Genomic DNA, 27,723 nt, shown 5'->3' with positions numbered 1-27,723 from the left:
GCGCACCGACGCGTTTCCGGGGCAAGGAATCGCCTTTCAAGAACGTGTCAATAATTTCGCGATTACGTAACCAGATGGTCGATCGATGGGACAGGATCAAGTTAACGCAGTTCTTAGGTAAATCTCAAAATTCAACAACTATTCTCAAATTTCGAGCGAAACTAACTTGGAGCGCAGGAAGCCCTAACGTAAGCTCTGAACTCGATTTATCACGTAGTTATCGAGGAATTGTTAATAGACGGTGCGTTTTAACATAGTGACGTATAGCGGATTTGGAAACAGAGGGTTTTAATTTTATGCTTCTTCCTGAAACAGGAAAAATATATTCAAGAACTGTGCCAAAATTGGCACGAAATTATATCGAAATGCGACGAAGTAAATTTATTAATTTCTGTAAAACTGTTCACACAGTTTTTTCCCGAATGCTAATGAAGAAATAGGTTCACTTGCAAATTTTCTAGGAAGCTACGCGAAGCAGCCGACGTCGCGATATCGCACAATAGATATGTTTAGACATATCAATAGCGAGCGATTATTTATTCGAATACACTAATTTATTTAATGCTAATTATGTAAAAAAATAAATCAATGTACAAAAAAGAAAATGCACAATTGTTTGAAATTTATGGCAGGTTTGAGTCGTATTAATTCCGACTTTGATTCGCTTATTCTTGTTAAGTAATTTCCTCGAGTTTGACGAATTTCCTTTGATAATTATGAATTCTAGAAATAAAATGTCGCAGTTTTATCCAATTTTCCAATGACGTATTGTACATATTTGAAATAAATTTTCACTACCATACTTTTAACGAAGATATTATTATGCAATTTACGAAGCACAATTTATTTAACGTTATAACATCTGTTAAACGAACTTATATGTCCGTCCTTACATTTTGCTTTTAATAATACTTTCCGCTTTATAACTTACATTAAACAAAACGCTACGAATGGCGACGTTGTCAAGTCCGCTACTTTAATTAATTACGTTAGTCAGTTTAATATTCTATTTTTTTTTTTTTTTATCGCAATTACTTATATTAACGTTTTAAAAACGAATATAGATGATGGTAAAAATTATTACTTTTACTTCCATAGCATCGTAACATTTTTATATTTATCGTTTATTAACGAACTTCAATTTGACTGATATAGTTGGTCAAGAACTAGACAAGAACGTGTGTCGACGCACCGCTACTACTCGCCACGACCCGAAACTAATTTTGTAACGCGCAGTTTGCGTTAAACCAGCGATTTGGATACGAACGTAGAGTGAAAAATTGGTTCGTAAATGGACGAAGAAGGCGAATCGTTTTCACGGCGATAGCAAATATCGATGGCTGAAATAAAAGTCGGCTAAATAGAAACTAAAACTTTAACGTCACAACGCGGAATACGCTGAACCGGTTATTTACGCGGTTTTAATTAAGTCACACGGAAAGCCTCTTGCGAGCATAATATTATCCCGCAGCTGATACTATCGGTTATTTGAAAGGTGGGTAAAACGTAGAGAAGACAGTGCGGCCGACCTGAATCGTTTGGAGTGTTCGACGAATCATTGTAATTAAACGTAAACAGAGCTGTAGCCGTATGCGCGTGTTTTAGAAGAAGAGGGAAAGAGAGAGGAAAAGAGAGAGAGAGAGAGAGAGAAACGTTGAAGAACTGTCAGTAATTGCCAGACCAAAGAGCAAAGATGAAATAGTGTTTCTTTACGGAGTAAGAGATCACGGGAGGTTCACAGGTGATTCCGTGCATAGGGAAATTCAGAAATTCCGGTAAAATTCTTAATGTAATTACGTAGGATCAAAATGAAAAGGGAGAAAGATACGTTCGATACGTCTCCGTAATTCCGTCAAAGAGGAGAAAACTTGTAACCTCTTTCGAGTGTTCTCTACGTAACCTTACAACTGCTTCTCGTTTCGCTCGTTAAAATTGCCAACCGACCAGCGATCTCTTTTTGACTCGATATTTCCAACCGACGTCGAAGACTAATCTAAAAAATGAATTCGGTACTTTTCATTTGAAAATGGACAAAGACTCGTTTACCTGGAATCCCGTTAGGAATTCAACGTGGCTACGTGCTCGTAAAAATTAATGGATCTCCTAGAGACAAAAAAATTCGCGTAATATCCCAAAGCTCTGTAGACCTTTCTCTAATCGAAAGAAAAGACTGCAGTTTGCAGGAGAATACAAACGCTTCCGGTCATTCTAAATTTATCTACGATCGCTTTCGGAAACAAAATAATCAATTTCCTTTCGACGCTACCTAGACATCTTGGTGCGCATTTTACGATCAAATGAAGAGGCCTTTCACATTTCCAGACACAGTTACCAAGACTGTTTTTGTTCCGTGTCGCTCGATCCGTCTCGTAATAATCTGCCTCAGTGACGACCTGTAACGTCCGGCCTTTATTTCCGGCTCGTTCGTTCCACCATCTTTCTCGTTACCTCATCATTGCCGCAATGTTACGTTACACGTGCGCGAGTGCTCGTTCCCGTTCACCGCCTACACCCACATCCATTGTGTCACGCGTGTTCGAATAATTCGCGACGACCGAGACGCTCCGTTTATCGAACCGACTTCAGTCATTAACACCGCTGCCGTGGAAACACCGCTCGTTGCCTTTGAATATTTATATACATACTATCAACACGTACCATGGCTCTATTTGTCATTCCTTATCGCCATTTCTGTCCTCCAGCGACGTCGTGTTTTGCTTGCCAGCGAATTCTCGATCGACCCAAACGACCGTCGAAATACGCCGCCAAGACGAAGAATCGAACGCGTCGGTGGATGGTTCGATTCTTGATTTCGGGTTTCCGCACCCGGTTCGATAAACGTGACTTTAGCATGTCGGCCTTATTAGCGCGGTTAATTCGGCGAAATGAGAGAGTGGGCTAAAGGACAGGGCAAAACCGTTTGAATCGCGCATCGGTTAAGCCGAGAATGATTGCCTCTAATTCCTAGCCGGCAGAGTAACAAGAAACTTCCTAATGCTTTCAACATGTTCGCTGCTGGTCGGTATCAGAGCTGACTCGCGGTAGTCGGTTTTTGTAGGGCGCGTACCGTGGGAGCCAGTTGCCTGCTGCCTCGAATCTCCATCGCGTAAACGAAACGGTCGCGCCGGTTCCCTCCTCTTCGATTAGAGGTCCGACCAAATTCAAAAGCCATCGGTGCACGGGATACGACGCTGCAAGCTTCATTAGCGGCGAATTCGATACGTCGCTCGGTACCAGACCGCTGCGTCTCTGATAGACGCGCGTTTTACCGGCGAATCAGTGACGATAATATTTGCCGGGAAGTTATCCAGCGAAATTAACAACTCGGACTCCGAGCATCGCGCTCGACGTTGCATCGTCCATCAGCTCTACTCGGATTTGCTACACTTTTGCACTATACGACTCCGAGCGGATTACTCTTCGCTAACGCAACCTGTTCATTCGCTGGATCGCGTTTAACCGCGACACCGAGAGGCGTAACGAAATTCGCCGTGTATCTAGCGACGTCCTAAGTTAAAGCGTCGTCTAGAGACATCGGTTGATACTATGAATTCCGCGGCGGCTGTTTCAGCTTTACCACGATAGCCATCGAATCACGGGCAAGATGCAGCGAGACGAATTTAAGAGAGTAAAATGTCGCTTTATTGCGAGAACAACGATAATGCGATGGCTAGGCAGCTGTGACCACGACAACGACGTTACATATCCTCTTTTAAATTCGCGTAATCTGGTCGGTGGAATAATTTCGCTAGACATCGCACCACGTGCGACCGCGTGGCAACTTCGCCAGAGTTTCGTAGTTTTCTACGAGTACCAGCTTCTGCGGCCGATATTTACATAAAATATCAATGATAGAATCAACTTGATCAAAGCGATGGATGCAAATATGGAGAAAGGCAATTTCACGAGATAATCGCACAGTCGGCCTCCCGCCACCCTTTCCTTTCCCTCCTGGTTGCTGAGTTATTCGTATTTAGAGATCCCCGCCATTGCCACGCCAAATAAAAGAGATGTTCCCTGATTTCGCGCACACCGTCGCCTGTAAATGTGCGTACGCTTGGAACCTTAATAAACGTGCTTTCGTCACGGACGTGTATAGAAACACGAGCTGAAATTAAATGCGAGAGAGTGCAATTTCTCGACGCATTCCCCGTGGATCTATCGCGCGTTGCGTGAATTCCCTTTTATCGAAGATCCGCGTCTAGAGAGCGCACCTCGAGAGCGCGCTCGAGCGTCGCGGAGTATCCTTCGCGGAGATGCGACTCGACGCGATGGGATGGAAATGCGCGCCAAACGAGTATATACATAGCCGTAAAGCGTAGAGGGACAAAAGGAAGTCAGGAGGTAAGGGAGGAGAAAGCAGGGAAATGGGACGCATAGCGAAAGCAAGGGTTGGCAGCGGAGAGCGGAGGTCGAAAGGAGAGCGGCGAGCTCCGACGCGACAAACTTCGAACAAGTCGAGCAGTCTGAAATCGAATGGAGTTTCGGAGACTTAGCAGAGTGAAAAATTGCAGGAGCAACTTTCACGATGCTCTGAGACCCATTAAGCGGCTCAACAAGTACGGTTCCAGTAACCGTTTTGTCCATGGACTTTGAATCGAGCCAGAGAGCGAGAAAGTGAGACTACGTGCGCGCTGTATTGGAAAAAGAAAGCAATGCAAAACGGCGCAGAGGTGGTATGGTCGAAGGGAAAATTGTTTGTCGGAATGGCGGAACGGGAGCTCCCCAAGGGGAAGAGTCCAGGCAAAAAACACCAACTAGGAAATACGCTGGTAAAGGAGCCAAATGCGACGATATCGCCCGTGCCTTTTAACCGAAGGTTGGCGAGCCGTCTCATTTACCGCATTTTTTCAGCCGGTTTTTACTCCGAACACGCTGGTTTAACGGAATGCGGAACAGTCGATTCTGCTTTTCGTTCAAATCAGCGTATCCACGACTTCGCTTGGACGACGAATCTGATTAATTAGCTTTCCCAGGTTACAAGCGAGATACCGTTTCCCGCTTTCTGATTTTTCCCGATTTCCTCAGAAAGCGACGATGTCAAGAATGATCTCGCCCTGACTTCCTGCTTCGAGTGAACGATCAAATATTTCCAAACATCGTGTCGGGAATATCTGTGGGAAGTCAAATATCAAAGCTACTCGACGTCGCGCGATTATTCTTCTCGATGAATATCAGATCTTCCTTCGTTTCTTCGATGTTCGATCAACGGGAGCTGCAGCGCGTTTCGACGATCCGCGTCTCACGGCGACAATAACTCTATTGTTTTTAATCCTTATGCGGAACTCATTAAGAGAGGCGATCTTTGCGATTCGCTTTCATAGAAATAGATTGCATTGTTAGCGGTATTTCCCTTTTGCCATCTTCAACCGGTGCCTCGCTCCACGATCTTTTTCAATTTCATTGAAACCTCCGGCTGCAAGTTGAATTTTTTACAGAACCAAGAATCAACGGTACCTGCTAATTTGTAACTTGTCCATAGTCGAACTCGGTAACGAGTTCGGACGCAAACGGAATTTATTTAAATGGAGGTGGTCTTGGGAAAATGGCAACGAAGCGGAGGAGCGAATGAAAGAGCGTACGGAAAAAGCTGGAAACGGGAAAGCAAGAGCGATCGCGAGGTGGCGGATAAACTGCAGAATTCTAAAAGGAGACAGGAACATTCTAATTACTCTTTATGTATTCGAATGCCGTAGTATTCGTAATTAAGCAGAGATTTTCGGACAAGTCCGATTTTGCGAGAGGTAAACTAACTATGAAAATAGTAGGGGCGAAAGGGGAATAGACCAACTGCGTTCGAGTACGAAACTTATGGAAAGAAAGTCACTTACTCGTGAAACGTGAAAGCGAACACGAACGAACAAAGCGAGTGGTGTTCGTCATTTTTTCGATGCCCTAGTCCGTTCTGCTCTAGTAGTCTAATTCGGTTTAGCTTTCCCCTCTTTCCGACCAGCATCATTCTTTTTCGCGAGATTTTCTTCGGAGAAAAGTTTCGGCAGGTCTACTTTGCGAAGACGTGCTAGAAAACTTTAGTTTTATTTCGTTTGTCGTATAAAAAAACCTGCGAGTTCGATCAATTTCTCGTCGAATTCTCTCCTTGCAGAGTAGCTCTTTCGAACAGCCGCTTTCGCATCACGTATCACAACCTACACGTCCGTCTAATTATTTGTTTACCTATTTCTGACAGGATTCGCGCTTTTCGATGTAACGCGAGTAGTAGATCGAAGAAACGTATACGGTTCCTGCCCTATGTACTTCCTATTCCGGTATTTCCGTCGCTTCGCCGAGAGCTCGATCGTGCGTCGCCGAGCTTTTCCGTGTTTTACGCTCTAATTGGTTCATTTTCAAATTTTTTCTCGCTTCCGCTCTCGTACGAGCGTGTATAACCGCAGAGCCGAGGAATTTCGTAATAAACGCAAATCCTTGTTAAAGAGCGCGCGCGCAGCCCAAGGTGCCGTAAATTTTCGACAGCTTTAAAGGCAAACATGAAGGCTAAAAGCAGACGTAACCAAGTAAGCACAAAGTGCATACCGCGCTTTTCAGTCATCAACACTTTCGTGTTTCGTGCTGCGCCGCGTGCTACGAACGCCGTAGAAACGGCGTATTTTGACCCGTTGCAAGTCCAACTTCTCTCTGCAACGACACCGTACAGGGGACCATTCTTGCTTCATGGAAAGAGTAGGAAAGGTTAGACTACCTAGAAATGCTCTCCGCCAAGGACACTTGTCGTTCGTGAAGCTTGGCGGATCTTCTAAGTGGAAGTCGCATCGATTAAACGCGGACCCTTCGTTCGTTTCAGATCTACCAAAATAAGAGGCGAGTTAAAATACGAAAATGTCGTCTGATCTGCCCGTTTTGGAAACGGAGAAGAAATCGGGTGTGTCAAAGATCGAGCGACTATTTCTCTTAGCATCGATCGTCTCGATCGCTACAAGCAGCGTAATCTTTGCTAGTAGTACTTTGCGAAGCGGCTTGCGAATCGACTACGTCCTACGTTTTACCACGCACGGGTCAAAAATCGAGACGAAAGTCCGTGGAAACTCCGTGGAAACGAGGCAACAGTCACTCGAACGTTAATTACGGGCCGCGCCGGTACCGTTCGATCGAACCCCGTTCTCGTACCTTTGGGTTTAGTCGCGTTTCACGTTCAGCTCAAACGGAAATGATAGTCGAACAACGGCCTACTGTTTTCCCATTTATTCGGCGAACGATTGTCGTTGGCCTATGTAAATTGAAAGCGTCCGACGAACCACGACATTTTGCAATAACGCCTTCGCGACACGATAATCGATTTATCCCTTTAAAAATGACGAACAATGCAAAATTCGGGCGAACATCGTGCAATTTTTCGATCGCGCCACGATCGTTAACCGACAACGATGTTTCCATCGAAAACGCGCTATCTGATTTGGCTTAGCTCGGAAGAATGGTAGTTAGAGGACTTCTTGCGAGCCGATTCTCGTCGGAGCTTAAAGAGATCGGAGCCAGTGAACGTTCTGCGGATGGCGCCTCGTTGATCCCGGAAATCCACGAAAAAGTCTCCACAGAGCCATAACTTTTATCCTCCAACTGCACTTTCCTACTTTTCAGATCTGGACCCGAGATAAGGAAAGCCGCGTCTTATGTTCGTTAACCTACGTTAAAGAGGACACCCGACGTTTCTTCTTTTCTCGTTGAAACGGTTTTGCGCGATTCCGCGCTTTCAGAATCTTCCCTCTTCTGTTTGTTTCAAACCTGATCGAACTTTGTCAATTTTCTCTCCTCGCTTATTATCCATGCGTTTCTCAATCGAGCATCGTGCGAGACGCGCTCACAGAAAAACATTCTCCAAGAGACCTTTTCGTTCGTACGTACTTCTAACAAACGCGATATCTATGTGTGTCAGCGTTGCGAGCTCATTACGACCGCTGTGTAACTCGCGAAATACGTACCATCGTCGTACGACCGAGTGTAAATGTCTGTGTCGTACCGTGGACTCACAATCGTACGCTGGTTCGTCGCTTCCAGCATTGAACTCACTCTATGTAAGTGCGATAAGGACCGAGTATCCTTTGAATATTCCGTTATCGTTTATACGCATCCCTTGTCAGCAGTTTCACCGTCGGAGAAGTATAACGTGGAGGGACGCGCGTACGCGCGAATGTACTACTAATTATACAGCTTTGTTTGTTACCGCTGACCGGCCACTGACCAACGTTGAATAATTCGAGGTATTTCGAACGGCGCGATACTTTGCACAGAACGTAGAGGCCGGCCGGGCCGTTTAACGAGTCCGTAATCCCTAACAAAAGGGGCTTAGCGAGCGGCAAGAGCTTAAGTATCACGGCCGTTGCTTTAACGCGATTCCTCCGCAGAATCGATGCGATAACACTGACCGAACCAGCAATGCGGGTTAAATAAATCGATTCGATTTCAATACGCGTAACTAAACTTTAGCGAAATTCCGACTCGAGCCACGATAAACTTTTGCTTTGGAATTCTCTCCGATCGTGGATAGATCAAACCCTTCGCGTTATTGCCATTTTTATTCAATTAGCAGACTTCAGACTTCTCGGTATGCGCGATGTTTTGTGTTGGTGAAACAACTAATTTCGAATTTCAGGCGCAAAACCGATGGTTCTATACATATTTACATATTTGATACATACATACATATTTGATTCTGTCTCTTGTTTAACGTTACATAGAACACGAGGTTGCAATTAATAATAGACGCTTGTGTATATATATATACACATATAAATGTGTTTGCAAGATGTTCAAACATTCAGGCAAAACGTCACGTTGTAGATGGCTGATGTACGTTGCAGTTCGGTTGCATAAGAATTTTGACAAATATTCTCCGATCGATTTTCGTTTACTTCGTTTTCGTTGCTGCGTATATAGAAAATGACTCGTTATTCCGTTTGAAAGACTATAAAGAACAACGTATCGTTATTCGACAAGTCGTTAAAACCAAAGCATCGTAGAATGATGACTATTGTCGTCGTAATGGACTCTAACCAAATTTACTAGATACGACGTGTTCTTATCGTTGGAACAGCAATTATCGTTGAATATTTGAAATCATACCACCTGGTAAAATAATTCGACCAAGGTTCGTCGGATAGCTGGAAGAGTATTTGCACGAGCGTACAGAACGACTTGATGCCGTCAGCTTAGCCCCACGGTATACAAGGAAGTACACTTAGAGCCGAAGACCAGGCTGAAGTACCGTACAAATCTTACCGCAGGGGTCGAGTTTCCGGTTCCGCGGAAGCACATCTACCACAATGGCCGAACGATGTCGCCCAAGAGCTCTACCACGACCCCTCGGGCCTCATGAAGTTATTGAATTAAGATTTTTCCGCGAATCTCTCGCCATTTTTCCGATCACCGATAATCGATCATTAATCTCCTCTCTCTCGGTTACACTCGCGTCGTTTAACCGAAGGTACCGTCGAGTTATCAACTTAGCCACGATAATCATTCCTGCTGATCCGAAGGGAAACGTTCCGGTAGTTCGCCATCTACCTCAAGTTTATTTTAGCAAACGACGCTGACGGTGGTTCGGTTGAATCGCACGCTCGTGGCGACGTCTCAAACTTGCTCGAAGAAAATTATTAAATGTTTACGGTAGACGGTAGATACGCGTAGGAGGATGGATGATATTTCAGGAATCGTAGAGTCGGAAGATCAACAGACGCGGCAAAGCAAGTTGGCGAGCTTTATTTCAGTGGAAAATAAGCGAAATAAGCGAAACGTTCCGGGAACCGCAGTAGCAGGAAGCGAATGCAGCGTTGCCCGCGATTCCACAGGGTTAGGTTTAGGCTGATAGAGAATTCAGCTGGCAAAAAGTTTTACAGCATAGACAAGAGAAAGCGGTGAAACGCCACTCCAGCTTTCCTACGCGACAGTTTGCTTATTTAAGCTCGGCTCAGGCAAAGCTCTCAAACTCGCTCGAACGCGGCTAAAGAAGGATGAAACATGGAACGACAGGCTCGACGAATGTTGCAGTTTGCCAATCGTAAGATCGAACTTCCAACTTAGCTACTCCATGTTCTAGCTACTGCAATCTCTGGCCTGCGTGTACGTCAGTCTTCACCGTGTAAATTGACCTTTCTCCGAATTGTATTCATCATATATTCACGCTGTTGCGCGAATAGCATCGATTCGCTATCGATTCTATCGTCGCTCAAAGTCCTCGCAAACGCACCGTGTCTTCATCGAACACGCAAACCAGTATTAGCGATCAAAGTCATCTCGTTCGCAGTACGAAATCAAATTTTAAAGTTGTTAAAACACGGTTTGGAAGGAGTTTCGTTGTTGCCGAGGTTACGATCATCCTCGAGGGATAAATTTCACGCCATCGATGCGGCAAAATTAAAAACTGCGAAAGAGGCGACACGTCGTCGGTGCGTTGCCCTTATGAAATCCTCCTCTCGCCGTTCTCTCGCTTCCAGTTGAGCGTCACAGCTACCCCGAAGCAACAAAAGTTGTACAAAACAAATACCACAGGCTCGCGGCGATGAAAGCGTTAACGGCGCATGCGAAACTTTTTGACCCTTTAGTTTTGACCGATCCTCGGATCGCGAAAGGTCTGGTTCGTCGACGTTTAGTATCTGCCTCTGTGTGTATTCGCCGCAAATTTTCTCTTCCTTCTGTCGTAGCTACTCCTTCTCCGTCCACCGAAAATGGATTCTCGTAATTCCGCAAAGCTTCTTTCTCCATCCATTATCGCGGCCCAACCAAGTCGGCGGAAAGATAAACGGAGCGCGGTTAATATATCCGAGAATGTGAAAATTACAGTTCCTTAGTTTACTCAATCATGAGCGAGAGAAAAGTCTATTGTCTTTGCTTAACGACAGCGAATCCCTTTACGTCCGTTAGGAAGGCTTCTCGTGTACCGCGTATCATTTTGAAGAAAAATGTCGCCGAGACGAGGGGCTGTCTACTATTCGAACGTATCATCTACTTCTCGCCCGCTTACGTGATTACTAAAACGAGAGAGAGAGAGAGAGAGAGAGAGAGAGAGAGAGAGAGAGAGAGGAAAAAAAAAGAAAAAACAGAAAATACTCATCGTCACGAAGTGATGCCATCGTAATTCTGAAATTCCGTATATTCACGTAGCGAAGACAATAATTATCGATCGAGCAATTTATTTAACGTACCATTAGGTAATGAAATAATATTAGTAGAGACAGACATCGAGTATTCGATTTACGTAATTCCCGTGTAAAAGGGAATAGCTGAAAGCGTAATTTACCTCGTAGATGACGGATTATCCGCGAACGAGATGCGATCGTAACGTCGAACTCGTAGATTCGCGGTTCTGCGAGTTTTTATATGATGTCATCGCCATTTTCTGCGATGGGGTCGACACTAAAACCGAGCATGCGTATAAAAGTTAGCGAACATTACCGGTGCATCGCACGCGCCATGTTATATTCGGTAGGAAAAAATCGGGGGCTATTTGTAGTAGCCGCGCTGCGTCAACCGTCTCACCTTAATGCTCGTAACGTGCTCCACTAAAGCGGACGAGCGTAGTGTAAAATACGGATGAGACGCGTATATTCGCGCTTCATACCACCTACACCTGTTCATGGATATAACTAGCAGCCGTTCTCTGCTGCTTCGTTGCTGTCGTTGTCGTTGGCAGGCGAAACGGTTCTACGAACCGTCGCGCAAAGCGAAACGATCGCGCTTCAAAAATCAAAAGCAGCCAACAGATTCATCAAATTTCCCTTCAAATACTCTCGAATCAAGCTGTTTTCGGATTCGTCTGTCTATTAACTCTCATTTTCGCCGAGTCTCGTCGAGCATCTGTAAATTTGATTTTCAAAAGTCTTCGCAGTTTCGTTCGTTCGCTGGTTCTCTGGGAAATGTACCACGTGCAAAACGTGTTGCTCGAACGTTCACCGTTCGCGGACAAAGCGAAACGTACGAAAGAAACACGCGTTGTCGCATCACGCTGCATCGGATCTTACACAGTCATTTGCATATTTAACGATGAAGCGAAGGTGCGCTAAACGACCAGTTTCAATTATACTCGCGAACAATGGTATACGCGCGCTGTCAGAGATACGCCAGATCATCGACGATCGAGCTGCTGACTATCGGTTCGAAATATTCTTCGTTTCGGAAAACGCAAAATGTTTACCGATGTATCTCGTTAACGGCGACGATACCGAGGAGACAGTATAATCAGCGATCGCGTATCGCGTTTGATCTTCGAAGCTGATATCGAAAGGGTTTAACGCGTAGTTGCGTCGCCTTGTAATTTTCTATTAACGAGCCCGACCAGGCAATAATCAAAGAGACGGATCGATAAATGCGATCGAATGAATCGGTAGATGCGTTCGAGTGTGCTAAAAGGCGAAGGAACGAGAAACGGTTGTAATTCTGCTAACTGGATGCGATGCGTTACGTTTGGTCGTCCGTAAAATTTACAGCACTTACCGTCGCGATTAATTAGTTAATCGTTAGATCGTGAAACATTGGTTCGTCGAAACAAGACGCATCGATGCGTCATCGAGGATATTCGACAGGAACGATGATTATCGTTGGAATGGAAAGGCAAAACCATACGGTATCGATTCCTGTGAACGGATTCCCGCTGTTTGTCGAACAAGCAATCCGGAGAAAGAACACAATGGGAAGCGTATTCCTGTTTGACAAGACGGGAATACGTTGCGTAAATACGTTCGTCATCGAACAGCCAGCACGGAGAAACGGTCATCGAAAATCGTCAGCGAGTAAAATACTCGTAAAGATCCGCGTATGCTGCAAAAATGAAAGAGAGATACCAGTTGCTAGGAAACCGGCACATTCGTCGTGTCCCCTCGGAACGAAAGATTAATGAACGTATTAATAGTTGGCAACTTGGCAACGATTTTTCTGCTTCTGCTGCCGCAAAAGCTTAGTTGTTTTATGGGACAACGTTACCTCCAGGAGACACGACGCGACGTTTTCGTCCCGATGATCCGCAGCAAGAAATCGAGTCCAAGCGAACCACTTAAGAGATGACCGTAGAAAGAAACGTAGCTCGCGTTCGCACTGAAAAGATGATATGTATGAAGCTGTAGGTGCGAACGAAGAAAAGCGTTTCAACGACTATGGAAGCGCGTAACGAATAACCGGAAAATTGTAAATTCGTCGCGAAGATAGTTACAACGTTAATAATAAACTCACGCGATTTCTCTTTTTCTCGACAATGCGATCTTGTTGCGCGCTATTTCAATTTACAGGAACGAATACCGACACGAATTACATTTCGGTTGTTTCTGCTCGACGCCATTGGCCGCATTTCGATTCACCGAAAAATCCATAAGACAAAATTTATTGGAGACGTTGGTTGTGTCACGTCGGTTGGTTCACGGTAGTCGCGACAACCGGAAAAAAGCCGGAAGACCCATTGTCCGGCGATGCAGCGAGTTTCCCGCGAAATATGATTTTTGCTCAACCAACTGTACGCAACGTGCGTCCGAACAATGCGGATTCACGGATCCACGACGGGTCCGAGGATTCTTCGCTTCGTCAGCGTGCAAATCCGTTTGCAGATTGCCGCCGGTGAATGGTGTCGTTCGAGCGTTCGTGCGTGCAGTCTACGGATTCGGCTAACCGCGTAATTAGCGACCGCCGATCCGAGACTTCACCGAGAAAATTTCCAACGATACACGCGATACGTCGCTAAATCGATCGATTCGTTTCGCGAACGCAGGAAGAAATGAAAATTACAGTAAGAAATCTTAATGAAAAAACGTGGATGATGGGCCTTGTCATGGCGATACAAGCATCTTCGATTTGGAACGTTGGTCGACGTTCGTGACGCATCGACGATCGGACAAAATCGAACCCTAGTCTGGAATAAATCGGCTGGCAATGATCTCGATCGGTGTTACGCGGTGGGTAACGGATAGAGAGAGAGAGAAAGAGAGAATTTTCAGGAGAAGAGTCAGTAAAGCGTGGAGTATAGGCACACGAAAATGCGTATTCGGTGTCGTGTACCTGCGACCGACGAATCCGGTGGCTAAGTGGAACGCTATTATCGGTTCGTACGTGTGCGTTGTCACATTATTATATTCTAGCCGCGCTTGCTGCGAAATAACCAGCGATTCACGGTTTATTAACATGGTGAACGAGCACAGGTTGCCGTTTGCGTGGACAATGTTCGACCCGTTAATAATTTCATTGCGGACATCGAATCGTTTCAACGGGTTAACCGACCGCGTTACGACAACGGCGAGACCCGTGCGCATCTCGCTTTGTAGAGCCATGCTTCTCGCGAAAACTGACTGCGGAAAAATAAAAACCGTGGCTCAAACGAAACAAACGCTGTTTAGAATAGAGTTTCCACCAACAAGCTTCGGTAGGCTAGCCATTCGACCAGTTTGTTTTGCAAAACTACGTCAGCTAGACTTTGAAATGACAGTGAGCAATTAAACAGATAGTCAAAGTGTAGATAATTGTAAAAACTCGTACGGTACAAAGGTTAGCATATACCTGCTCGACTACGCGCCTCGTTTAGAAGTACCGATTAAACCATTCTTTTCCAACGTAAAAGATCAAAGGTGCCACAATTAGCCGAACGTCATTAAACGATTGCGGTTACGGGACGAACCAAACGAACAAGGAAGATTGACACGCGCGATAATCGTCCTCCGTGTATCGATAAGAATCCTCTCGTGCAACTTGCTACATCACGTGTCGTGGGAAGTACGCGGTAGCGGCGGCAAAGAAGACGACGATGATGATCTTGACCTTCGTTAAGCGTTGAATCAGAAAATCAACCCATCGAAAAAAATCACGGAGATTTTCCTACGTAGGAGGCAATTCGCGTGCGCCTTTGCCGTGCCGGGGAAAACAACTACGACGGGGTGGGAGATGAATTATAAAGAGACGTTCTACGGTGAGAGGTATTACAGTTACATTTTGCTCGCATGCAGCTACGAGACCGAGGGGCACGTACGACCTTCCATCGTGTCACGCGTATCTCGTGTAGTTATACTTATCAAACCGAAATTGTGTGTAGCGATCCAGCCAATCGCACGGTGCATACCTCGATCTATTCCTCATTTACGATTTAAGGTATAACGACAAACATGATCGATAATACGGCAAGTTACGAAACTTACGAGAGAAGCAAAATTGGAAGCGATTGTTGGATAATTGGCACAAAGACAATTGCCGATGATAGAGTATCGTTCGTTCGTTGTCGTTGTTCGGGACCGACGAAGAGCAGCGCGATAAAAGATTCTCGCGAAGCTGTTCTCGTCCGATTCCCGTGGTGCGCGGTTTCGCGGGAAATATAAACAATGAAATATTACTAAATCGCGGTTACTGTCGCCCAATAGCTTTCGCGAAATAACTGGATGTTAGAATAATCATTGTGTCTTACACAGTGTTGGGAAAGTACATTTTAATAACAATCGTTTTCGCGCATATTTTTTCTGCTTTATTTCTTTAGCTATTAATTCCATTGGTACACGTTGGAAATTCAGCCGGGTTAATTAGAGCTAAATTAATTAACGCAGCTCGGTTTGTTATGTCTGCATTAATTCCGTCTCGCTAATTAATGCAAATATTTATTTCCATCCAATTTTTTAATATACTTAATTTTCCCGCGCGATTATGTAAACGGTATCAAACGTATACGGGACTATTCCCCCGTGTGTTTCCGCGCGAAAGTCGACGCGAGTTTGAAACACGCGATCGAGTTGATTTCAGCGGTGCGTCCCTGACTCGGATCGACAAAAACCGGAGTCTCGTCGAGACACGAATACCTGAGCGCACGCGAAACGCCTACCAGCGATCAGCCACCGTGAGCAAATCGATCTCTCAACGCGAACATTCACGAGTCATTAACGAATCTTTCGCCGCAGCACTCTGCTCTACTACCATCTATTCGCTAGTTGGTCGGTTCGCTCGATTCCGTTTCGCTTTTCCCTTGGAGAATCGTCGCGTAACGCGGTAGGGCTTCCGATCCCGATCGATTCAATTAAATCGTTCACCGGTTATCGATCGTTTCTTTTACTCCAACTACGCGTACAATACTCTGTTTCGTTCTTCGTAGAATGTCGTACAACGTGTCAGTCTCGGTGGACTGTCCGGCACCATATCTCGGACCAAGCCTCGCGCAGACCTGTCCAGGATCTCAGTTTCTGACATTCATGACCCTTCTGGACACATTCGTCCGCGCCAAAGATGAAATCTCTCATCTCTGCGAACGAGTCAGACCTATCGATCCAGCCGAATACTACTACGATTTTATCGTCATCGGCGGTGAGTATAATCGATAACTCGACGATCGTGCACGTCGTTCTACAATATGCTCGATAATTTCAGTGGAGCCGGCACTAAAATTTTCACACATTCCACTCAAAGTACTGTAACGAAAGCAAGTGGCTTTCGCTGAATGATTTACATCGCGATTGTGTTTGTACTCGATTATTTACTAACGACCACTTTCTCATCGTTTAGATGCAAACAGCCTAATATCGTAATAGATTAACGAAGGGGAAACTTTTATTCTAGCAAACACGAACTAATCGGCCGTGTCCAAACGCGTTTAATTAAACTCGTTACTCGATATTCTCCATAGAAGAAATGAAATTTTCATAAAGCGTTCACCGACTATCACAGGGTTGTGGAAATCCGTTGTATCGCCAGCGTTTCACTGGACGTTCGACGTTCTCGACAAAATTCGCGACAATCTCTCTATCCTTTCCTATGCACGCGATTGATTATTCGCTTTGCGAATCGTAGGACAACTCGAGCAAGCGTATGTCATTTAATCGCAACTCGTCCCATTTGAATCTGCCTGATGTGTCCCGATTAAGATTACAATTGGAAAGTAATCCGTTCGGCCGGCTTGTCTGAGCAAGCGCGACCAGTACGTGTTGTTTCTCTGTTGTATGCAACCTCGAATAAAGAATGCTAGGCATTAATTCGTATATTTGTACACGTGCGCGTTCACTCAACAATCATTCGCTAATCTTTATTAGTTTCTTTTTACGTCTTTAATTAACATTCGAGACAATTTGGCCGATGTACGAACATAAATCAAAATAAATAAATAGTCAGCAATCGATATGGCTACGACCAAAAGAAATTCGACGCAAGTTAAATAAATTTTAACATTTCCTGTTTCTGACAGACAAAAAGAGAACGGTTAACGAAGAAAGCTTTTCCCATCGAATGCAAATGCCTTTGAATCCTGTTATGCGAGATGTATTATATTTGTTTCAAATTGATTCGTATCGGAACCGTTTCTTATAGGATGAATCGAAATTAGGTCAATAGTCTATTCACGAACGATTCAATTTAATTCGAAAGAAACGCAACGATATGGTTCTAGGTATATTTATAAGCGAACGAAACAATTTCCCCGACTCAACGCAAAGTTGGGTATTATGGGTTTAAAGAATATCTTGGGTACGTCGTACGTTGTAAAACCGGTCGGAGTAAACAGAAGCTTGGTAGAAAATAACAAAGTTTGATTAATCTTTTTTACAGCGAGGTATTATACCGTTGAAAAGAAGATACAACCAGAGGTATATATATATATATATATATATATATATATATATATATATATATATATATATATATATATATATATATATATATATATATATATATATATATATATATATATATATATATATATATATATATATATATATATATATATATATATATATATATATATATATATATATATATATATATATATATATATATATATATATATATATATATATATATATATATATATATATATATATATATATATATATATATATATATATATATATATATATATATATATATATATATATATATATATATATATATATATATATATATATATATATATATATATATATATATATATATATATATATATATATATATATATATATATATATATATATATATATATATATATATATATATATATATATATATATATATATATATATATATATATATATATATATATATATATATATATATATATATATATATAATCCAGGAAATGTAAAAATCAAAGTAGGAAAGTATCGCGAAGAGTAATAAAAGTGAGCGAAGCGGTAGCAAGAAACAAACAGTGTTTTAACGTTTTCTAAACAGCTGTAATTAGTAAACTTTGGCGACAAGTTAACTCATTTGGAGCAAAACAAATGACTGTGTAACTTGTCTTGGTATGTTTAACAGGCTAAGGAAGATAGAGGAGCAGGTTGAGCTTTGCGGTGAGAGGAAAAAAGAAGCTGTAATTGGATATTTCACGAGGCGGTTGGCAAAACGGTCGCGTAAATCCGTGGCGCTAGTTCGCGGTTACCATTGCATCGTTCCGTCGGTTTGACGCTCCGAAATAATTCTCTTTGTTTCTCCTTCGCCGATTACGTTTCTTGGCCCAAACGTTTAAACACGCGCAACGTGGATCGCGAGACGAATCGAAATTTAAGTCTTCCTTTTTCTTCTCTCGCAGTCGATCTGACGGAATCGGTTAAAAAAGGAAAATATCTCCTTCCTACTCGGAAAGTCGAACCTTGACATGTATTTACGATTATTGGATATCGTCGAGCATAATTACCATCATTATCTTATCCGATAGCATGGTCTTTTTTTAACTCTAAATGCTTATCTACGTAGCCATGTGATCAAGCAAAACGATGTTCAATAGTAAACAACGATTGATCACTTATTTGTATTGTTTGTTTCCTAATTGTGCAATTCAGCTCACGGCTCGTGTGGAATTCGCGGAAACGAAAAACTGATGTTGCGATAGCTTATCGATAGCATCGAAAGAGAGCAATGAAAAAATTGGCTTAGCTCGTACGTCCGAAACAGCAAAACGAGCGTGAAAACCCACATAATTATATTTAAAGCAAATGCGCTTAGAGGCTGCATTAAACGAATACATCGTTCTTCCTATGCATATTTTAGAACGTGCAGGACTGGAGAAACGATCGAACTGTATCGCGTCGGTACATTGGATCGGAGAAACATTTTCAATCTCGGCAAACGGGCATACGCGTGGAGGTCAAACAAAATTATCGGGAATTCGAGCGCTGCAGTAGTGCTGGTTCGATCGTAATTCGTCGATTATCGCGAACGAAGCAACGCCGAAAATTCGATTCGATGGCTCGAGATCGTCGATCGTTTAGATGCGATATTAATACGAACTGTTATTCGTTCGATGAACTAGTGCGATTAGCGTGTTAATAGTTTGATTTCGTACGCCATCGTCGATCTCTTGGACGCGCCACGCCGTCTCTCACGTCCATCGTCTGTGCTCGGCGTTACTGCGATCTTATACCATTGACAATGACGAAACAACCGATCGATTTCGTTTGCGGCTGCAGTTATACGTATTTATAATTTGGTAGATGGACTGTCTCGAGGAAGACAGGTGATCGAAAGCTCGAAGACAAGGCTCGACGAAAGTTTTTACCGATTCGCGCTGTCGCTGCAACAAGCTGCGTAAACCGCGATATTTCCGTTACGTAAATCGGATATGTAGAATATCGATCGTTTTCGAAGATGTAGCGATTAAGACTAGAAAGATGTTGCGGCAACGTTCGATCGCCGATGACGAAATGGACGAATCACGAACACTCGTCTGCGGATATACACGCGGGTGGTGGCAACGATGATAAAATATGCATTTCGCTAGGTCGCGTACCGCAAAATATTTTATAGTCGGCCGAGCCCGCATTTGCATAATCTCGCCGAATATTCAGCGTATCGCGCGATGAAAACGTTATTTTCTCGGCGACACTTTTCCTCGATTATACGCAATTTTTCACGTTCCTTTTTGCCCCTGGCCATCGATGCGCGGCTACGTGCAGATTAGTGTGAAATTCCTGTTCGTCGTACAGCTTCGTTCAAAAGCCGATCGAACTTGCCTCTCGATGGTCGCTGCACGCAAATATCCGTGGAATAACGTCTTTGAACGTTGCGCGACTTTTTATTCAACGACGTGGCTTTACACAAGGTAGATAGAAACGTCTTGACCGAACGGATAAAGCGTCCGCATGGTGGCGGGATATCACAGAAGGATAAGCCATACCGTCGCTTCGGGGAGAAATGAGCAGGGGCTATAAAGATACAAATCGACGAGCGGAATAAGCAGCCCGGCTCTCTTTATACGCGAATGGACTCCAAGTTGCCGTTGGAACGTAAATAACGTTGCATCGTGGCCAACGTTAGGTCATGTAGGAAGATTCGCGTATTGTGGTAGCGAGTCGGCGGAAAGGAACCGGGAGTATGTTGTACGTGTATGTGGAATACGATCCTACGCGGACATAACTTAGATCGGTACGGTTCATCCGATGCCGTGAAGACATAAAGCTGCCAGGAAATCATGGGAAATCGTGGAAATCGAAGAATAACCGAGTGCGGGGCGTTGCTTTCGATCGAGCTACTCCTTTCGGCGGCTCGGCGCGTAATAGATCGCCGTGTCGGTTATGCAACCGAGTCGGCCGTTTTTGCCCAAGCAGAACCGTTTTCACCTGCTGATCTCGTGCCGTTATAGCACTGGAGTTTGCGGAAAATGACATAGAGCTTGGGCTCTGAACACGAGAAAAACAATCTCGGCTCGTAAGAACAGGAAACTTCTTTTTCCAACGTTTACTTCTTTCCCGAACGATGACGAATCCGCGAGATCGATAGCCGATTTAGTCGCCAGTTTGTAAAATCAGCCGACCCAGTCGCTCAAAGTTTCTGTCTCTCCGTCTGCCAGCTGTTCGTTTCCATCGTCCAGTTTCTTACCGTCGAAGAATCTTTTAGACACACGTGCGTTCACCTTTTCTCGATTAAGCGAGAAAGGTAGACAGAGTACGCGGGTCAAGAATATTAACGAACGAGTATAGAAACAACTTATTTTCTGCGCTATTGAGCACGATCGATCTAATCAATCGAAGAACGTTCTCGAAGAAGCATCGAATACTGCAGCTATAACCGGCTATCTCTTCTGCGATTTCATCGATGGAATCAACGATGCGCTGATTAAACAGGGAACTAATTATCGCGGTTAACCTGGCTCATCGGATTGCGCGTGGCGGTTGCGTTCCTTCGGTATTCGTTAGTCGTAATAACTCTGGGCGTGTGCAACATCGTGATTACGCCGGAATTTCACGAAAAAGAAAATTATATGGAAATTGTTTTGACGTAAATTACTAATTGAACGAAATCGGTTAATCATTCCCGTCAATATCTTCTTTTGTCGTATAAATTCCAAACTAAGAATTCGCGATTTACATAAACGAAACGAACAATCGACTGAAACGTCAAGCGATTACGCGTTTCAGAGGATCTTCAAAGCGTACGCTATCCATTGTACAAACTTCTGATTCGATAATTAAATCTACACGAAACGACACGACGTGAAAAATCGAATCTGTGAAAAGCCTGGGGCGGGTACTATCGTTAATTAATATTAAACTCCATGAACATGTTGTTAGTCTGTTAATTACTTCGAACAGCAACGATGAGCTTGATATAATTCCGCAACAACCAAAGCTTGACGTATTAATCTTCCGAAGCGTGGGCTCATAATTACGTCTCATAAATATCTCGCTCGCAACGCGGGACTAGCGGAGCTGCGATACACATGTTTCGATGTAGCCAAAGATAAAACTAGAATATTTACGTGTTATTTGCCGTAAATAGCTATATATTTACGCTAGTTCTCTCGTTTCTCCATTTTCGTCAAGGTATGTACGCTATTTTCTTTCTGATAATATATCACATAGCGCGAACGTACGATTGCTTCAATTTGTTCCACCTTCTGCATTTACCTACTCAGTTGCGACGATATTTTTCGCGAATTAAGATAAAGAATGCGATATGAATGGTCGAGTTTCCTCGAGCATTATCGCTTCTATAAAAAAATATTCATATCGAATATTATTTTACATACTTTCTTTGCATATGAATAACGATGTTCTCGCGCGCCATCTATATGTACCGATATTGCTGTTTCAGAGGATATCTCGGATAATCTGGACGTAATAGTTATATTAATGATTTGTGATCACAGAGAAATACGAATACGCTTTCTGGTTGAGGCGAACGTGCCTTCTTTTCGCCGAGAACCGATACGCGAAAGCTGCACTATTATAAAAATGAGCACTACAAACTAGCCGTTCCTTCAAACTAGCCGTTCCCTTTTTAAGATGAAAGTACTGATCCAGGTTTTTTGCCTGCACTTCTAGCTCGCTCTTTTACTTTGCCGTTACATCGACGTGCACGCGTTTACGTATGTAGAATCACGCGTCACGTGTAAGCAACGCATTGAAACACGTTTCGCTTACCGAACCACCGTACGTGAAGCATAAACGTACACGCACGGTATAATTACTTTTACCTGTTGGCGTATCATGGTCAAGGCCTTATCGAACCACTTTCCCCGCGACTGGTGTACCGAGACGGATACTCGATGCTCCTTAGACTCGATCGGGCATAGCACTTTCATCCGTGTGATGCGAGTTTCGTACGGTCTTGATCGAGATGACGATCTTGCTAACTGTCTAATAAATGATTTTACCTGTTTTTTTTCGCGTTTGATCCGTAGGGGGGACAGCCGGTTCCGTTGTGGCATCGAGGCTCAGTGATATACCGGAATGGAAAGTTTTGCTGCTCGAGGCTGGGCCAGACGAACCACCTGGTACCGATATTCCCAGCATGGTCGCTATGTTTCTAGGTAGTTTGCTGTCACGTTTTGCACCGTTTATACGAGAATCAATCGGATGAAGGAGTTGGAGAAAATTAGTTTGGTCTTGTTCGAACAGGCACAGAGATCGATTGGCAGTATCGAACCGTGAACGAAGCGAACGCCTGTCTTTCGATGGGAGGATCTTGTAGCTGGCCACGAGGCAAGAACCTCGGCGGCTCGTCAGTTCACAACGGTATGATGTATTCGCGAGGTCACGCCATGGATTACAACAACTGGGTTGCGATGGGCAACGAGGGATGGTCTTGGCAGGAGGTAAGTCTAAAGAAAAAAAAAACTACCGATCGAAAAGGTCGCTGTTAAATAAAATTTAAGTTAAACAGATGGCGTGTGCACGCACGGACGCCGATTTACTTCTAGAAATAGTTGCGAAAATAATATCGCGTGTAGTTAACAAGAGCTATTTACCAATAATCCGCCAGTCTGATTCACGCTAATAACCCGCAGGAAACTTAGCGCGACACACTTTTCTTTCACTCTGCGATAGGTTTTGCCGTATTTCATGTGCTCGGAGAATAACACGGAGATCAATCGAGTTGGACGGAAATACCATGCAACCGACGGATTGCTCAACGTCGAGAGGTTTCCTTGGAGGCCCGACATTTCTAAAGACATCCTCGCAGCCGCGGTCGAGAGAGGATACCCGATGACGGAGGACATTAACGGTGATCAGATCATCGGGTTCACGACCGCTCAAACGATGAGCAAGAACGGAGTTCGACAGAGCAGCTCGACCGCTTTCCTTCAACCAATTCGATCCAGACGAAACCTTCAGGTCGTTCTGAATGCCACTGCCACGAAGATTATTATCGAAAACAGGAAGGCAGTCGGTGTTCAATACTACAAAGTTAGTGTATAGCACATACATATATCCTTTGCATACGCGTCATTAATTATGAAACGATAACACGTATCGATTTATCAGGTGAAAGATGTTCATTTGTTTCCTTTTCGATAATACATATCGCTGATGATTATGAAAATGTAAGTAATAAATTATTATTCATTTGCGTTTCTACGTTCGAACGAATTAAAAAGATATTTTTCCATTACGTAAAGCAGTATCTGGTAACACTTATAATAAATCTTTAAACTTTTTCAATTTTATATCATTTTACAATTTTATGAGAAACTTATTCGAAAATATGATTCACGATATTAACAATAACGAATATTATTAAAAGTACAAGCTAAAAATAAACTTTAAAGCTAAAAATAAGCTTTATTTATAGTATATGTTATTTTTATTATTATAGAAATCGTAATTTTGTATAATTAATTACGAATTATTGTCTGCTTCAATAACAAAATTGTCTGTTTTGGACATTTTAAGGGCTCTGAAATATTCACGATGAATCGCTGGCATATCGGGTAGTAGATCCATTATGCCTTTATATTTTTCTTTTGTCACTGGCCTTTCACTTGCGCATAATTGAGGTAACCGTGGATTACAATATAATTTTGGCTTTCCCCTTTTCGGTGAAAGGTTTAAAACATGAAATTCTGCTTCAGGGTGCATTGATATTCTGCAAAACGAATATTCTGCGTATATCCGAAACTTTATTTAACGACACAATGCAAACATATGTAATTATCTTTCTCTCACAAGTTTTCAAAATCACGCACTTACACCACTGTCAAGATCAACGTGAAATTCCTACGGATAGATACGAAAGTATATCTCCGTATCGTTGGTCATTTCACAGCTATTCGACAAAAATTCTTCCATAATATAGAAACAGAAATATCGATACAGCACAAAACAAACGAAAATCTGTCTTTTATTTTTGGTCCCTTGACTTACGCTACTTCCATAATCATCAGCACGTATGGATGCTCGTGGACCCACGTTAGTTTGCACAATTCTTTTTTTACTTTTATAACTTCAAACGCGTAACCGTTGTTCTCGACTAAATGGCAACGACTCTTTAAATACAGATTACCTTTATGTACGTATTTTCAGAATGGGGAACTTCGCGTTGCAAGAGCCTCGCGTGAGATAATCGTCTCTGGCGGAGCTGTCAACTCCCCTCAACTCTTATTGCTCTCTGGAATTGGACCAAAGGAGCATTTGGACGCCGTGAACGTGAACGTCGTTAAAGATCTTCCAGGTAAGCGGCCGTACATCGCCCTTGTAATTTACGAACGTCTGTTACGTTGTCGATACTTTTCGAGCAAAATACGATGTTTTTAGGAGTCGGTGAGAATCTTCACAATCACGTGTCGTACACACTGTCTTGGACCATAAATCAACCAAACGAATTCGACCTGAATTGGGCGGCAGCCTTGGAATACGTCTCTTTCCAAAAAGGGCCCATGGCGTCCACAGGTTTATCCCAATTAACGGGAATTCTACCTTCGAGCTACACCACCCCCGATCATCCTGATCTTCAGTTCTTTTTCGGTGGGTATCAAGCATCGTGTGCCACCACAGGGGAGATAGGAGCCCTCATGGACGGTGGACGTCGTAGCATAAGCATATCGCCGACGAATACTCATCCCCGTAGCAAAGGTATTTTTATCGCGTCTTGCAATTTCCTGTGTCTTGCGCTGGATTGTAAATCTATATATGTACGTTGTACGAGACTGTGCGCTCTGCATAAACGAGTCTGTTTCTCTTTCAGGAACTCTTCGGTTAGCTACCAACGATCCTCTCGCGAAACCCATAATCCATGGAAATTATTTGAGCGATCCATTGGACATGGCTATCCTCCTGGAGGGAATTCAGATAGCCTTGTCGTTCGGCAACACTACCGCTATGGCGAAATATAATATGACGCTTAGTAACCAACCTCTATCTGCTTGCTCGCAGTATCCGTTCCTAAGCAACGATTACTGGAGATGCGCCGTGCGCCAGGAGACAGGTCCAGAGAATCATCAGGCAGGCTCCTGTAAAATGGGTCCAGCCTCAGATCCGATGGCCGTTGTAGATCCGCTATTGAGAGTACATGGTATTAAAGGGTTGCGAGTCGCCGACACGTCCATCATGCCTCAAGTATTTATCTTTTTGTTTCTTCTCTTTTGTCTCTCTCTCGTGATGAATATTGCGTGGAGTCTGAGCAATGTGTTTCGATTCGAAAGGTAACGTCTAGCAACACGGGCGCTCCGGCGATCATGATCGGCGAAAGGGCAGCGGCGTTCATCAAGATGGACTGGGGTGTTAAGCCGACACAATGGTACGGGCATCGTCCATCTTCCGTATGGAAATACTCAGCACCTCGGAAAGTCTAGCGCATAGTTACTAGCAATTTGCCATGTTTCCTAGTTCCCGTTCCACGATCGACAACTCGTTGGATCTGTTGCTTTGGGGGATCAAATACATCGACTGGGACCAGCCTATCTGGTAGTCAAGATCCTTGATCGATCTAGTCCATGATTTAGCGGGTTTCTTTCTGCAAAAGGAATTACAGTGCAGCGCTGTGCCGTGTCGTCGAGGTGCCGGCGCAACGTCACCAAAGAGACGACGCTAAAGGACGCGGAGTGCCGGCCTTTCTCCTCGAGTCGCTGCGATCCAGTCGATCGAAGCTGTGGAACGGAGAATCGACGTACACTGGCACTAGCTAATTCAACTATCGCGGATCTTGTTATTACTTTTACATTCTCCGTTCTTTCCTACGACTACTTGTTCCTGTACTTGTTCTTTCCATTTTCGCGTTACGATGTTAAGCACCTATGCGAATTCGTTTAACGTGAATTTTCACTTCTTCCGCGTGTTCTATTCGTAGATAAGCATCAGTTTCGGATTATCGAGATTTTATCGAATCGACGTTCAGGGTAAATGTATTTATCCAAATAACCTGCGTTATCTGGATCGATACGAAGGTAAATCGAAACAGTTTTACTATCATCTTTCGCGATTAAGTATTATACGTACGTGAGTACATACGTCGCGTACAATTATAATACCTTCCACGCGTATGCTTTCCTATTAATCATACTAAACTGAAATGGCCTTAAAGCAAAAGATTCCTCGCGTTTACGAGTGTTGCCAGTCGCACAGTCGTTTATTTCATTGAACCAACGTCGAAATAGAAACATACCAAAGAGATGTAAATCGTTGTTACCGAATTAATATCAAGTCAATTGTACCAACAATTAGTTGGCTGAATAATAATTTTAATTTGTTTTCTTTCTGCACTCTTTGGTTTTTTTATTCGCCATAGTATCCTTTAATTTATCCTTATTTCACAGCTACTTTCCCGAACCTAGTATTTGCTAAATTTATTTAGCATCTAACATGCGATCTCCGAATCCATCTTCGAATTTCCTTTAACGTATAATAATACTGATTTAGGTTGTAGTCGAAGAACAGTCGAAATAATTTTCGAAGCTGTTCCATCCGTTTAGAATTAGGCTCCTTCGCACATACGATTGTACAGATACATATACCTCGTTCGTTTGTTTATCCTTATTATTTGTGGCTAAAAATCTAATCTAAAATCTAAAAAGCTAATGTTAGACATATATTGACACTAAGAAAAATATCATCAGTGTTAACTGTTACCGGTCGTGCTTATTCTATGCTTAGAGCATAGGTCTGCCTTAAGTCGGAGTTACAACAAAAATCACTATTTCGAGATGAGTAATATAATAAAAATAAGTAATGGGATAGAATAGAATAGTAGTAGAATAGTAGAAAAAGAGATTACCTAAAATTAACTAAGAACAACAGAACGTCGCTAAACAAAATTGAAACAGAGCTAAAATTATTCCTGTGAGATCTGTCATCTGTCTCTCTATCATGTTCTGAACGCTGCCAAACAACATTGAAACTCATTACTGCCGCAAAAATTCTCTCTTCAGGGAATACATGGTGCCATACTACTCCTATCACTATTTTACTCTCCTTATCGAGTCTACAGGTCGCTGTATACAAATGGAGGCGAGATAGACGCTTCGCGAGGAGACCAGTAGGAGAGAAGAATAGGAGAAAATTCATTTTCATGTGACATACGGAATGCAGGGGTAGAATGGGAGAATGTGAGGGAATTTTCCGACAATTC

At 43.2% G+C, this 27,723-nt stretch overlaps 1 protein-coding gene and 1 long non-coding RNA gene across 7 annotated transcripts; one reads left to right on the top strand and one right to left on the bottom strand.

Annotated features, from left to right (window-relative positions):
* Nucleotides 1–26,857, top strand: LOC100747103 (glucose dehydrogenase [FAD, quinone]-like). 6 transcript variants are annotated; one of them, XM_003491314.4, is made up of 10 exons: nt 1–117; nt 16,052–16,260; nt 22,562–22,690; nt 22,779–22,975; nt 23,208–23,567; nt 24,684–24,831; nt 24,915–25,232; nt 25,345–25,715; nt 25,802–25,896; nt 25,986–26,067. In XM_003491314.4, the coding sequence occupies exons 1-10, from the start codon at nt 86–88 to the stop codon at nt 26,065–26,067; spliced, it is 1,941 nt and encodes a 646-aa protein (XP_003491362.2). In that variant the 5' UTR covers nt 1–85. The 6 variants fall into 6 exon arrangements, with proteins under 6 accessions (XP_003491362.2, XP_033177877.1, XP_012243844.1 ...); XM_033321986.1 differs by lacking the exon at nt 1–117 and adding an exon at nt 14,519–14,807; XM_012388421.3 differs by lacking the exon at nt 1–117 and adding an exon at nt 14,519–14,887.
* Nucleotides 1,124–7,923, bottom strand: LOC117151953. The gene is made up of 2 exons (XR_004462133.1): nt 2,449–7,923; nt 1,124–2,393 (listed from the first exon to the last, which is right to left on the bottom strand). It is a non-coding gene; the product is annotated as an uncharacterized LOC117151953 (long non-coding RNA).
* Nucleotides 26,858–27,723: the final 866 nt, after the last annotated feature.

This window comes from Bombus impatiens, unplaced genomic scaffold (genome assembly GCF_000188095.3).
Source record: "Bombus impatiens unplaced genomic scaffold, BIMP_2.2 scf_0548, whole genome shotgun sequence".
NCBI classification, from domain to species: domain Eukaryota; kingdom Metazoa; phylum Arthropoda; class Insecta; order Hymenoptera; family Apidae; genus Bombus; species Bombus impatiens.
This window is presented reverse-complemented; position numbering and strand designations above follow the sequence as displayed.